Consider the following 12368-nt stretch of genomic DNA (forward strand, 5'->3'; position numbering starts at 1 on the left):
CAACGTTTGTAATTTAAATGAAATTCTACCCTTTTGCCACAATAAGTAAATTATGCTGCGCACAACAAGTCATAAATATTTGTTTTTATAATTTATTAGGCTTGCTTTTCATATTCTTAATATTCGCTATTAAAATTCACCCATGCCACTGATAAAATCCACCGAGCACAAACCTGTGCATACCGATTCTGAAGAATCTTTCCACTCTGCCCAGAGTGCCACCTATGGGTCCACTCCAGATATATCTGATATTGAAGAGGACAAAAAAAACATCAGGCCGGAGGAGGACAGCGAGACAGAGGAGAGACACGAGGAAGATGCAGACTCAGAGGATGACGAGGATGCTGAAGATCTATTAAAGAAAGCGGAAGAAGCGCTGGCCAAACGACAAGAAGAAATGATGCGACTTGAGGATGAAACAGAAGAGCAAGATCGGTATGCACAAACATTATTATGTTGCTAAAGATTTTAACTAGTTACCAATATTGTGATTCTTTTAGACAAATTCCGAAACTTGAATCCGGAATTGACCTCAATACCAATCTTTACATTAAGCGTGGCGGTAAAGTCGGCGTTGCTAGGCTTGAGACAGGAATCATGATCAAAGAAAAGGCTGAGGGTAGTATCGCTTCAATGAATACTCTTAAAAGGCTTGAGAAATCCAATGGCGAGCAACGGCCCTCAAATAAGGATATGAAAGAGGTGCGTAGGCACATTGATGCTGGGTGGACATTGGAGTTTAACTTGCTTGATAAAATAGGAACGTGGGAAGACATCAGGCTCCAGCTGGTTCGACATGCCCAAACCAGACCTCACTCCAGAATTGAAACGAGATCTCCAGGTTCTTAAACTAAGAAACGTCATCGATCCGAAACGACATTATAAAAAAGAAGATACCAAGACAATCCCCAAATACTTCCAGGTAAACCTCTGGCCTCCACCCTCTGAGACCACTCATTTTCTCAATCCTTGTTTCTCTAGGTTGGGACCATTGTTGAAGGGCCGACGGAGTTTTATTCATCGCGTATGACACGCAAGGAACGTAAGCGCACCATTGTTGATGAAGTAATGGGTGATGGTGAGATGCGAAAATATTACAAACGCAAGTTCCTGGAAGTGCAAGAGACCAAGCAATCAGGGGGGAAAAAGGACAAGAGAAAAGCGGAGAAGCAAAAGAAAGCAGCCTGGAAGACGGCATACTGAATCTCTTACTTCATTGTGTTTAATACTGACTACACACCCTTTGTACAGCCTATTTACCAGTTTCTTATATCATGTATTGTTCTTTTTATGATAATAGAATAAGCTTATATAAAAATTTAAATATCTTGGTGCAAATAATAAGCCAATCAGCAGGAGCAGAATATAAAAAATACATTATTAAACAAGAAGACGTGCAATGGGTCAGATACGCCAAGTTCAAAAAATATACAAGAAGCAGACTGCACCCAGTAAAAGAGAAATGAGAGGAGGGTATCATCAACCGAGCATTTCAACACAAATCCAGTCGTACTCGCACATTTTTTGCCAGTCGTGCTAGTCGAAGAGCTGCCTCACCCATCACCGGGTTTCCTCGGAGAGTCAAAAACCGTACCCCTGCAAGCGACGAGTTCATAGCTCTCACCAGCGACTCTGCACCATCGGGACCAATCTGATTCCTATCCAAATCGAGGGTGGAGAGGGAGTGATTTTTCATCAGGCCTACCGCCAAAAACTCGGCCCCAGCATTCTCAATATAATTTTCGGCAAGAACCAGTGTGCGCAGGGTGGTGTTGGCCTCAAGAGCGCGTGCAAGATATTCGCAACCTTTGGATCCAATCTTGTTATATCCTAAATGCAGCGTACAGAGAACGCTGTTGATCCGGAGGCTATGAGCTAGTTGCTCGCACCCTTTGGAGCCAATTTCATTAGCACGCAGATCGAGGAAACGGATGCGACGGTTCAACGAAAGGGCACGACCGAGCGCTTCGGCGCCACGATTACGAGTATTGTTCCAGGAGAGATCGATATGCTCGAGGGCCACGTTGGGATGCTCCAATGTCCGGGCGAAGACCTCAATGCCTAGCAAGAATAAAGTTAGAGCTCATTCGATGATGAAGAAGGGGGGAGGGGAGGAGAGAAGGATAATAACGATAGAAATACCTTTGTCTCCGATCTCATTTCCACTCAAATCAATAAAAGTCAGCGTCTGATTTACATCCAATGCTTTCGCAATATGCTCCAAGCCTTGATCCGACACACAATTGTCTGTCAGATCCAGGCTTCGCAGCCTGTGATTCACCCGAATAGCCTTGGCAAGCAACACGGCGCCCAGATTCTCGATCTCGCTTCCCTTGAGGTTCACCTTCACAAGGGTGTCGTTTTCCATGAGCGTTTCCGCGAACAATTGCCAGCTGGGGCCAGGCTGAAAGTCCAGCGCATGCAGCGAGCGTATTGCGGGGTTGTACTTGAGAATACTTTTGAGCTGGTCGGCAGTACTCACGTCTGCCGCGTGCAACCGTAGTGTGGTGAGTTGGTCAAGATCCTTGATGGTCTCTTGCTGTAGCTGATCTATCCGCTTTTCAAGCGCGAGAGTTTGGAGGCGGATGGCGGTAAACGCCTCCTTGAGAGGCTCATATTTGCAATGGCTAAGATGATGGCCGATTTTCTCGCGCTCAACCATCTCAGTGCAACCGCCCATGTGCCCGAGAATGTTGCGGTGTGGACAAGGGATCACGCGTTTAGGGCATACCTCGTCATGCTCGTATTGGTCACAAAGTCTAAACACTGCATGACACATTTTACAGGGCACCTCTCTATTAATGCAGTCATTCGATACGTGTTCCTTGAGAAAATGGAATGAATGATAGCGAGTGAGTGAAGATATTCATGAAGGCCGACAGAGGATGACCATCTACCTTGAGCTCCTCTTCCTTATAGAATTTCTTGGAACATCCAAGAGAACAAGAAATCATTTTAAAGGCGCAACTTTTACGATGTTCATCGATTAGTTTACGAGGCAATATGGCTTTGCAATCTATGGACACCAGGTTAGTAACCACCAGAACAAAAATAATGGAACTTAGAGAGACGGCCTCACCTGGATATTCTTCATGAACGTTACAATAGACCAGCATTTCCTGGCACTCCGTCTACAGAAATAGAATAGAGTTAATATTTCGGGGAGATAGGAAACCAAGCACCGCCAGTGAACATCACCTTTAAGTGGTGCACTAATTCGTCGCGTCGGCCCACCCATGCACAGCTCTCCCAGAAACACCGTACCTCTAGCTGATTCACTATGCGCTCGATTCGAACCGACCGTTTTAATTCCATCTCGTTCAAAGGGGCTCTGCAAAGAGCACATGTTTTGCTGCGCGCAATTGCACTCAAAATACAAGAACGGCAAAAGTGATGTCGGCAACGACGTGCTTGCGCGACATCCACAAATACATCATGACAAATACTGCAGATGAGATCGGGGTCTATACCCTCGGGATCGACATAACGGCATTCTTGCTGTGCTTTCTGCAGAATTTGCTCAGGGGTGTTAGAGAGTGGTGGGGCTGAAGAGGAGAGCGGTGGGGCTGAGGAAGACGGCGGAGGGTTCATTCCTCGAAGTTCAGGGGGTTAACCGTGGATGGGACAGCCTCGCCTATATGGGAATCAAGGAAGAGTGAAATGGCTCTAAGCAGAAGAGGGACAAGCTAAGTTGTGGAGGTGGGATTAGTCAATGTACAATTAGTAATGCTACTCTCGCTTCCCTCGTACTACTTTTCCGAGAAAATTCCCCTGTTCCAACTCATTTTGAGAGGGGCTTTTCCATTTTTATCGCCCAATTTCGAGTTTTGCAGGGTCTTCGGTCATTGAGCAGCTCAATCAGGTACCCTTCTCTCTCACTTGAAGATGCTGGGGAAAAATTCCCCGCCTGTTTCCACTGGATCCCATCTATGGCTGTTCTCCTTCGTAACAGAGAGGGTATCCCAAGGGGTCATTTTGGACTGCCGAGGATTCTGGGATATTTCGTTAAGAGCCTGACATATGCATTTCACTCTTAATAAATACGTCAAACACAGCTTGCTAAAAAAGACCCATCTAACTAGGATGCGGGTTCCTTTATTTTATTGACAGTTTTTGTAACAACAAAACGATACCTCAAGAGAAGGTAAACAAAAGGGGTTCTATCCTCACTTAAAACAAAGATAAAAATATGTGTGGAAAAGAATGCAAACCAATGATTCAGTGAAAGTCACAAAGGACGGGGCATAACCAAAAGAAAAGACAACAAAGATGGGAGAAAGTTACTTGTTTGAACGAAGACCCATAATAACAACAGAGATTGCAACAGTAGCAGCACACGCGTTTATCCACATAAAGGCAAAGACGAAACTAGTACAAAAGCAACCACGGTCACAATCGATCACCACCATGCGAACGTTTGGATATGCTTACCTTAAAGTGTGATTCTGCATAATATAAAGACGGAAGAAAGTCATGGAAAGAGTGGTAATAAGCACAACAGGAAGTAGAACTACAATCAGCACCACCACCCCACGGATTTTGTTGTAGCTCCGTTTAATCTCGCAGAGCCGCTTAGCGAACACGTTGGTCTTCAGTCCATGGGATAAGGACTCCACTGAGGAGTCGTGCCGCGCGTTTACCTCAAACACTTCGATATTTCTTGCAAGGATTAAGATCAACTGTCTTCCAAAGAAGATGTAGAACGAAAACATCACCACGATAAATATGCCCCACATCAGATAGAGACCGGTCACGAGCTGGCCATAGCCTTTCAGATTCCCACCATCGTACACAACACCCGCCGCCGTGGCGAGCCCCTGGTTGAGGGCCATGGGCAGAAGCACCAAGGTAAACATGATCGAGGTGAGCTGGAAAGGCGAAGGAAGGAGGGTGCGCCCTGAGTTGGTCAAGCCTATATCGCTATAGCTATGGGGCGTGGCGAAGATCAGCCCGCTAAGATAGAATACAATGGCCGCGGCGGCAAACGGCCACGCGGCATTGCCCCAGTTCTCACGAGCAAGCATTGACATGGGCACATTGTTAAATATCAGGGCGGCGAACACGGCGCGGAGGATAAAGAAGAGCATAGCGAAGAGGACAAACATCTCCGTCGGCTTTGGGTAGAAGGCCAGCTCCCGCTGCGACCATTCGAACAGGCGCTGGCGCCGCCGAATGGTACGGTCGAACAAGATATAGCCACATAAAAGCACGAAAAGGGCGCTGAAGATGAAGTGGGCAAGATAGACCGCCGCGACAAACTGTCCCCCGAAACAATTCTCAATAGTGACGCGCCAATCACAAAAGGGGGTATCGTCGCTAACGTTGTCGTTGAACAGTAGGGAGCGTTGCAAAAGGAGCCTGCTTACAACCGCCATAGACGTGACAAAGCGTGTGGGGTAAAGGTGCTAAGGAAGGAGAAGAACAGGGAAAAATCCGGGGACAAGGATGTGCCAAGGACCCCTATAAGGCGGGGGGCCCTTGTATCGGATGTGAGTGAGGAGTGTTTTCGGCTTTGTCACTTGATGTTGCATTCTCTATTCCGTTTTCTCTCTGAACCGCTGTTTGTTTGTTTTTGCTTGACGATGTCAACAGATCGCTATATTGCGTGTTTAGAATGATTGAACAAATGGGAAGGCTTCCCATCGCGCTATCATCTCCTTGCATGCGAATGTAGCACAGCAGCTATCGAATCGATGGGGGAGCCCTCGGTGGAAAATCCCTCCACCTTTCTCCTCGCACATTGTGAATGAGATCAACAAAATTGCAACGGCTTCCTTCTACTAATCTGCTGTATCCCTTGATCTCTTCACCGGCGCCAGAACCTCTGTGTTCCCTTCCAAGCCGCCTTTTGACTACTTTTTCCTTCTCTATTCCGGATATAACCCATCAACTTACAGTCGTAGACATTGGTTGAAATTGAACGGGAGCCGCATGTCTGGCAGCTGCTTAATCCTCCAGGGAAAGCTTCCAAGGTCATCGGCAGCGCCAGCTCGGGTGGTGCGTGCTGTTTTTCAAGCCCGCGGTCGCTCGTCTAACGAACGGAGAGGATACAGGATGCCTGGCACTCATTGCCGATTCCACCGCAATATCGGTGGAGGCGTTCTTGTATGGTGACGATCATCCGGTGCTCTATGGTGTTGTAATATTGCTGGCTTCTGCAGTTCCGAAAAGGTTGGTGTTCGGTGGTGGAGGCGGAGCATAATCGATTTTCCCAATCTTTTGACAAGCCCCGATTGGAACATCGATTGCGGGAGTCTAAGGTCGCGTCAATTTCCTGATTTGTTTTTTTTTATTTACACATTCGCCAACCATATTGCCTTCTTTCCCCTATTCAAGTGTCCCCTCTTGCAATGTTGCCGACGGAAGTATACAACGCCTGCGTCTATGTTCCCCTTGCTCTATTCTTTGCATTGGGATGCTATACCGGCCTGAGGTTCCGTGAGGAGAATAAAAAGCTCGAGGATTTCCTTGGAGCCGTGCGTTCTCAGTCAGCCCTCACCCTGGGAATCAACTTTTTTGCCGCATGTAACTAACAGCTGTTGTTTTTGCAAATGATTTGCTCCGCTTTTGCTTATCGCTTGTTTTGTTTTTTCTTGCTCATGTTCATTTTATAGCCGTTGGAACATGGATTCTCACCACACTACCAGATGTCGCCACCATTGCAGGACTCCAGGGGCTTATCGTCTATGTTATCGCTTGTGTCGCGCCTATCCTCTTGCTCTCCGTTCTTGGTCCCATCATTCGCCGCAAGAACCCCGATGGCTTCACGCTTAACCAATTCATTTACAAGCGATTCGGGCGGGTCGAGCACCTTTTTGTCAGTATCATCACGATTATTTACATGGCGGCCTTGTTAATCGGAGAGCTTAGCGCAGCATATCAAGTGTTCGACATGCTGACCGGGATTAATCCGTTGCCCGTGGTGATAGTTGTAGTGATTCTTACCTCAATTTATATTGGTAATTCACCATTTTCCGATGGTCGTATGTCTCAGGACTAACAAGCCATCGTATCCATAGCGGTGGGCGGTTTCCGTGCCTCTTTGATGACAGACTCGTTCCAAGGCTGGATCATCCTGGCTTTGGTTATCATCGGGGCGATCACGGCGGGGACCAGTGTCAAGGTCACCCACGAAAACATCGTCGCAAACCCATGGGTCACCCAACAAACGAAGATAGGGTGGGAACTGCTCTATATTCTGCCAGCCGCCGTGACAGGAGCCAACCTCTTCCACCAGGTAACCCGGCTATTGACCTCTGGTTGACCGAGTTTCTCTCTAACCGGATCTTGCTCTCCCAAGGGCTTCTGGCAACGCACCTTTGCATCGCGCACCGATCGCGATCTCCTCTATGCCGTCGTTATTGGGGTTACTCTGATGCTCCCCGTCCTCTTCCTCGTTGGATTTACCGGCATCCTTGCTGCTTGGGCCGGGGTCTTCCCTGGGCCTGATCCAGAGAACCCCGTTCCCGGCTACCTCACCTTCTTTGCCTTGTTCAAGCTGCTACCGGACTGGGTCGTCGCGATGATTGTGGTGCTCGCTGCAAGTCTGATGTGCTGCTCCGTGGACACCCTACAGTCAGCCCTTATTTCCACGCTGTCGAGCGACCTCTTTTCCAACCGTGTGCCGCTGCTGGGAGTGCGGGTGATCTGTGTCGTGATCAACGTCCCCATCGTCATTCTGGCCCTCAAGAACGTGGACCTGCTACAAGTGTTCCTTGTGGCTGATCTGCTTGCCTGCGCCACCATCCCTCCCGTGATGCTGGGGCTGAGCGACAGACTCTTCTTCCTCAACGGAGAGGATGCCCTCATCGGCGGCCTAGGCGGTCTCTTCAGCGTGTTTATCTTCGGATGGGCGTATCTTGGTGACGCTCTCAGTGGAATCAGGCTTTTGATTCTACCCAACGGCCTCTATGCCGATAACGAAGAGGTCTTGGGGGCTTTCCTTGCTGCTCCCGTGGGCGCCATTGTCTTTTGCTTTATCAGCTTTGGCGTAAGGCAGGCGGTTCGGGTGCTGTGGTCGCGTGTTCAGGGCAAACCTTACGAGTTCCCGAAAAATCCCGCACACCTGAGCATGACTCTCCCACGGTCCGACGTCGGTGCGGATCCATTGTCGACGCATGAGGGCCACTATGGGGCGTGTGCCGACGAGGAGCGAGCAATGAATTCAAAACTGGCCGCCGAGGAGGGGAAAAAGGACGTCCTTCCCAACTAATATCCGTGTGCTTCATAATATCTTTTTCGCCGTAAGTATTTAATTTCTCTTCGCCTCACCCCCTTCTCTCCTCTATATACTATTCCCCTATTTTTTTATTATATATATATACACATATCTTAATTTATGAAGTCGGTTCACTTCCCCCTTATCCCTCTATAGATTTAGATTTTTAGATTTTATTTATTCGCTTATTTATATATACATATATACATGGTGGAGGGGGGTTTTACTTTGGTTGTGGGGCTGGAATAAAATGGATGGGGTGGGATGAACCTCCTCCATTTTCTTTTCCAATCCCATTTTGCTCTCTCCATTATGGAGAGGGAAGGGGAGGGGAGGAATGGAGAATGGGGGAGGTTTGTTCGTATTTCATTTTTTTTTATTTTGAAAAATGGGCTACGGGTGGTTGATCTGCTCCATGTGAAGCAGCTCAGCCTGAGATATTACCGTCTGAACTTGACCATGGTTAATACCTGCGGAAGGAATGCCTATTTTTCATTCTACGGTTATTTTTCCCTTTTCACCCCCTTTGCCTTGCTCTGCTGGTTTGGCTCGGTGATGGTTCCACGTGTGCTTGAGACCGTTCCCATAGCGATTGGGGCGTAAGTAGAAACAAGGTTGCAGGAGAGGGGTGGGACGAACCAGGAGGGAAGGCGGGGAGGGAAAGAAATGGGGAGATATCATATTAGGTTAGGTTGTGTGCTTGTGCTTTATCACAGGCCACCCTGAACCTAATCTAGTTTCCTATGCGCCTCAGGGAGGAGGAGCAAATGAGAAGGGATCAATCCAAATTAAAGTCGATAGCACAAAAGTGGTGAATGCGAAAAATTTTCAACAGAGTGCCACGAGACACGTAGCAGGGCTAGTGACGATAGTAACAAAAGGGATGGGGGGGGGGGGGCACAGCTGTAGTAGGAGGACTGGTCGCGGTCAAGGAAGTGGGGGTAGCAGTAGAGGTAAACGTGTATTAACAAAAGCACACACAAATAAGAAGGAACGGAATGGAATATACAAATAGATACAGTATTAGACAATATTCGCATTTCTACATCACATACACAGACCGCCATCCATTAAATAATGACCTTGCTGATCACAGATCAGCAGGCTATGCGTAGAGGCTATGCCTTTCCACCCTTTGTCTCTTCCACCCGGTCCCCACTGAGACGCCGTCCCACGCGCCGTCCCACGCGCCATCCCATTCTCCGGCCCCTGCGCTGCTGGGTGCGGACGTCTCCCGCCCGAGCACCCGCTCCTTCAGCATCCCCAGCTCCGCCTGCATTCCCCTGACCATCTCGACCAGCCCGCGGTTCTCGCGGTGCAGAGACTCGATGGCCAGGCGCAGTGAATCCATCTCCCGGGCCTTTTGCTCCAGATCCTTGATGTATCTATCCTTGCGCTGCCGGAAGGCGCGCTGGGCGGCGCGATTCTGGGCGGCCCGGCGGGCATTGGCGGGCTTCTTCGATGGGTGTTGCGCAGACTGTTCAGGCGTCTGCGGCGAATCAAGGAGCTTGTTGGGGGTGGAGGGGGAGGGCGTGGTTGGCGAGGGCAATGGATCTGCTGTAGGCGGGGTGTAATCTAGAGTCATGTGCCAGAAGGGGGAGGAAGAAGGAGAGGGAGAGCGGTCAATAAATGAATGTGTCAAAGAGAGAACAGGTTCAAATAAAGAAACGTTTACAAAGAGACAAAAGAGGAGGAGAAAGCAGAAAAGGAATGGATCAACTATGACCAAGACTCACCAAGAGATATTCTCGGCTCAAATAGTGAGGACCACGGCGCTTCTCCGTATGAAAACTGGCCTTGAGGTGCGGGGGGTTGGCCCTCCAGGATTCCGTCGAAAGAAGCGCTGACCGGCGTTGGCAACGGGGACTGCCCCATATACATGTCTGGGAGGTGCATTGGTGTGAGCGGGGTCGCCAACGCCGACGACCAAGGCTGATTTGAGGACCATAGCGGGCAAGGGGAGCTGGAGCTGGAGCTGGAGCTGGGGGTGGCCGTGGTGGTGTGATTAGGATTAGAACTATTGTTCATCCTGAGAAGCTGCTTCGAAGCTTCGCTGTCTCCTGACGATAGAACTGATATTTGGAGAGTCATTTTAAAAATGGAAAAGAGGGAAAAAAAACTATATTTTTAAAGCTAGAGAATATTAGTCTTCCGTAAAGAACAAAAAGAAGAAAACAGAAAGAGGAAAAAAAAAATCAAACAAAAGCTATAGCAGTTTAGGTACTAGCGCGAAGAAGCGTGTGAAGGAGGAGAGCAAGGTGGGTGAAGGAGAGGAAAGAGTTAAAGGAGGGCAGCACAAGAAAAAGAAAGTTAATAAAAGGGGGAAAAGGGGGGGAGAGAAAAGAAGAAAAACCGTATTTAAATGATATGTGTCAACAGCGGAGAAGCCGTGAGCCTGCGAAACACAATCGTGCCCATCGGACTGCACAAGAAACTCTTTCTCTCCAACCGATGGGAAAATATAAATAGAAAATAAGATACAATGCGGCCTCACTCATGATAAAGTTAATTTCTGCGGATATTCCGAACCTCCCCCCCCCCCCCTCCTCTCTCCCCTCCCTCTCTCCTGCTCCACTCTTTGTCCATTTGCCTTGACGTCAGCCGGACTCCCTGTGATTTTGTTCTAGGGTTGTGGATTGTACAGCTGCAAATAGGGGAAAATGCCACCTGCCTAGTGATCCGAGAAGGCCGGCTTCCGTGAGAACGTAAATGCAAAAAAAAAAAGAATTCTCCCCCATTCTTCCCAGCCAGAGTTGATGGGGAGGAGGAAGCGACAGGAGTCAGAAGAGTGCAACGTGCAACGTAGTTTTAATTTTCTTCCTTTCCTTTCCTTGGTTTGACTTGGCTTTGCCTTGTCCTCCTGCCGCCTCCCTCACCCTCTCTCTCTAACCCCTCCCTCCCTCTCTCCTTCCCTCCCCGGGTCCGTGACCATCTTTTGTTGGGTCTTCCCCAAGCACGCATTAACCCATGCTCTCGATCGGCTGCAGTAGCTTTATTAAACCGTTGGCGAACATGTCGCATTGTTTCTCGCACAGCGCTCTTTTTCCTTATTCTGCTGTATTCTAGTTTATTTGATCCCTGATCTACAGCCCCCCTCAGCAGCGATCCAGACGGCAGAGGGGGGGGGCGGCATGGCGCGAAAGGGCATAAGCATTGCACCGCTTGTAAGAGCGCAATAAACCAGTAGTCCAATGGGTGCTCCCAAGAGAGGAAGGTGGCTGTATCCAAAGAGTTTGTGACCCCGTGTAAGCAAACCTTAGAGAGAAAAGGGAAAGATCAGCCGCTACACATGAGGTTGAGTTGAATGTGTTCAGGGCTCTCATTCTCTCCCCTCCTCCCCTTCCCCCCCCTTCCTTCCCTCTCTTAGGATCGACAATTCAATCTTCTTTGGTGCCCTCCCCCAACCTAGGCCCTCCATTGGTGCCTCCTCATCTCCCACGTGAGTTCGTGGAATGGGCCGTGCTACAGCCGCGGGGTCTGGGCGCTACGAGCACAGGTGCAGCCCGCCTCAGCCTAGCGGTGCACCTGCGATACGGCCGGGAAAAGGCCCCTCTGCCTGAACCTTAGAGTTACCGTGCGGATGCTTTTCCGTAGCATTTCTAATCAAGTGTCAGTGTCGTTTCTTGCGTGGAAGCATCGGCGCGCGGAGTCCAGAGGGGGGAACTGAATTCTTGGAGGAAAAGACGAGGGATCGAGATCCGTTCTCGACCAACTCTGACTGGATCGGCCGTTCCTCTCCTGTCGACCGCCATGGGTGGGTTTCGCTGGTCTCCCTGCGTTCCCAATTATTAATTTTGTCCAACCTTGTAATTCTACCGCCGTACATTTATTAATCTCGGCTGCTTTTTTTTTAACCCATTCGTCTTGCACTACCCGGTTTCCCTGGATTCTAGTTCCTCTTCAGCTCCAGCCTCAACTCTAACCAGCAACCAAAAACTATGAGATCACAAATCAAGGTTCAATAGTGTGGTCCATGTTTTTTTTTTCCTCTGAGAAATGAGGCGCTCTTCCCCTCACTCCTCCCCCCCCCCAACCTCATCTTTTCCTCAATCCCCTCCCCCCTCCATCCTATCAGAAAACCGAACTCCAAGATGCAAGTCACAATTGCGTGACTGTTCAGAGGCTTATCCGTGACTGTCGATTATTTGCG

General features: G+C 49.0%; 7 protein-coding genes across 7 annotated transcripts; 4 read left to right on the plus strand and 3 right to left on the minus strand.

Annotated features, from left to right (window-relative positions):
- Positions 1–142: 142 nt before the first annotated feature.
- VTP21DRAFT_620 (uncharacterized protein) lies at positions 143–1203 on the plus strand (the record flags this gene model as incomplete). Its single annotated transcript, XM_069396804.1, has 4 exons — positions 143–435; positions 501–702; positions 761–922; positions 982–1203. 4 exons carry the CDS (start codon positions 143–145, stop codon positions 1201–1203), a joined length of 879 nt encoding a protein of 292 aa, XP_069256999.1.
- Positions 1204–1492: 289 nt separating this feature from the next.
- Positions 1493–3591, minus strand: VTP21DRAFT_621 (uncharacterized protein; the record flags this gene model as incomplete). Its single annotated transcript, XM_069396815.1, has 5 exons — positions 1493–2061; positions 2143–2824; positions 2898–3016; positions 3080–3131; positions 3199–3591. 5 exons carry the CDS (start codon positions 3589–3591, stop codon positions 1493–1495), a joined length of 1815 nt encoding a protein of 604 aa, XP_069257000.1.
- A 689-nt stretch (positions 3592–4280) lies between these two features.
- VTP21DRAFT_622 (uncharacterized protein) lies at positions 4281–5375 on the minus strand (the record flags this gene model as incomplete). Its single annotated transcript, XM_069396826.1, has 2 exons — positions 4281–4368; positions 4432–5375. The coding sequence occupies 2 exons, from the start codon at positions 5373–5375 to the stop codon at positions 4281–4283; spliced, it is 1032 nt and encodes a 343-aa protein (XP_069257001.1).
- A 371-nt stretch (positions 5376–5746) lies between these two features.
- VTP21DRAFT_623 (uncharacterized protein) lies at positions 5747–6202 on the plus strand (the record flags this gene model as incomplete). Its single annotated transcript, XM_069396837.1, has 2 exons — positions 5747–5826; positions 5959–6202. 2 exons carry the CDS (start codon positions 5747–5749, stop codon positions 6200–6202), a joined length of 324 nt encoding a protein of 107 aa, XP_069257002.1.
- A 148-nt stretch (positions 6203–6350) lies between these two features.
- On the plus strand, positions 6351–8212 carry VTP21DRAFT_624 (uncharacterized protein; the record flags this gene model as incomplete). Its single annotated transcript, XM_069396848.1, has 4 exons — positions 6351–6525; positions 6615–6959; positions 7020–7237; positions 7301–8212. 4 exons carry the CDS (start codon positions 6351–6353, stop codon positions 8210–8212), a joined length of 1650 nt encoding a protein of 549 aa, XP_069257003.1.
- A 1111-nt stretch (positions 8213–9323) lies between these two features.
- On the minus strand, positions 9324–10309 carry VTP21DRAFT_625 (uncharacterized protein; the record flags this gene model as incomplete). The annotated part of the gene is made up of 2 exons (XM_069396859.1): positions 9324–9793; positions 9955–10309. 2 exons carry the CDS (start codon positions 10307–10309, stop codon positions 9324–9326), a joined length of 825 nt encoding a protein of 274 aa, XP_069257004.1.
- A 1361-nt stretch (positions 10310–11670) lies between these two features.
- VTP21DRAFT_626 (uncharacterized protein) lies at positions 11671–12183 on the plus strand (the record flags this gene model as incomplete). The annotated part of the gene is made up of 3 exons (XM_069396870.1): positions 11671–11737; positions 11813–12024; positions 12112–12183. The coding sequence occupies 3 exons, from the start codon at positions 11671–11673 to the stop codon at positions 12181–12183; spliced, it is 351 nt and encodes a 116-aa protein (XP_069257005.1).
- Positions 12184–12368: the final 185 nt, after the last annotated feature.

The sequence above is a fragment of the Calcarisporiella thermophila genome (genome assembly GCF_041956535.1).
Source record: "Calcarisporiella thermophila strain CBS 279.70 unplaced genomic scaffold VTP21scaffold_1, whole genome shotgun sequence".
NCBI lineage: Eukaryota > Fungi > Calcarisporiellomycota > Calcarisporiellomycetes > Calcarisporiellales > Calcarisporiellaceae > Calcarisporiella > Calcarisporiella thermophila.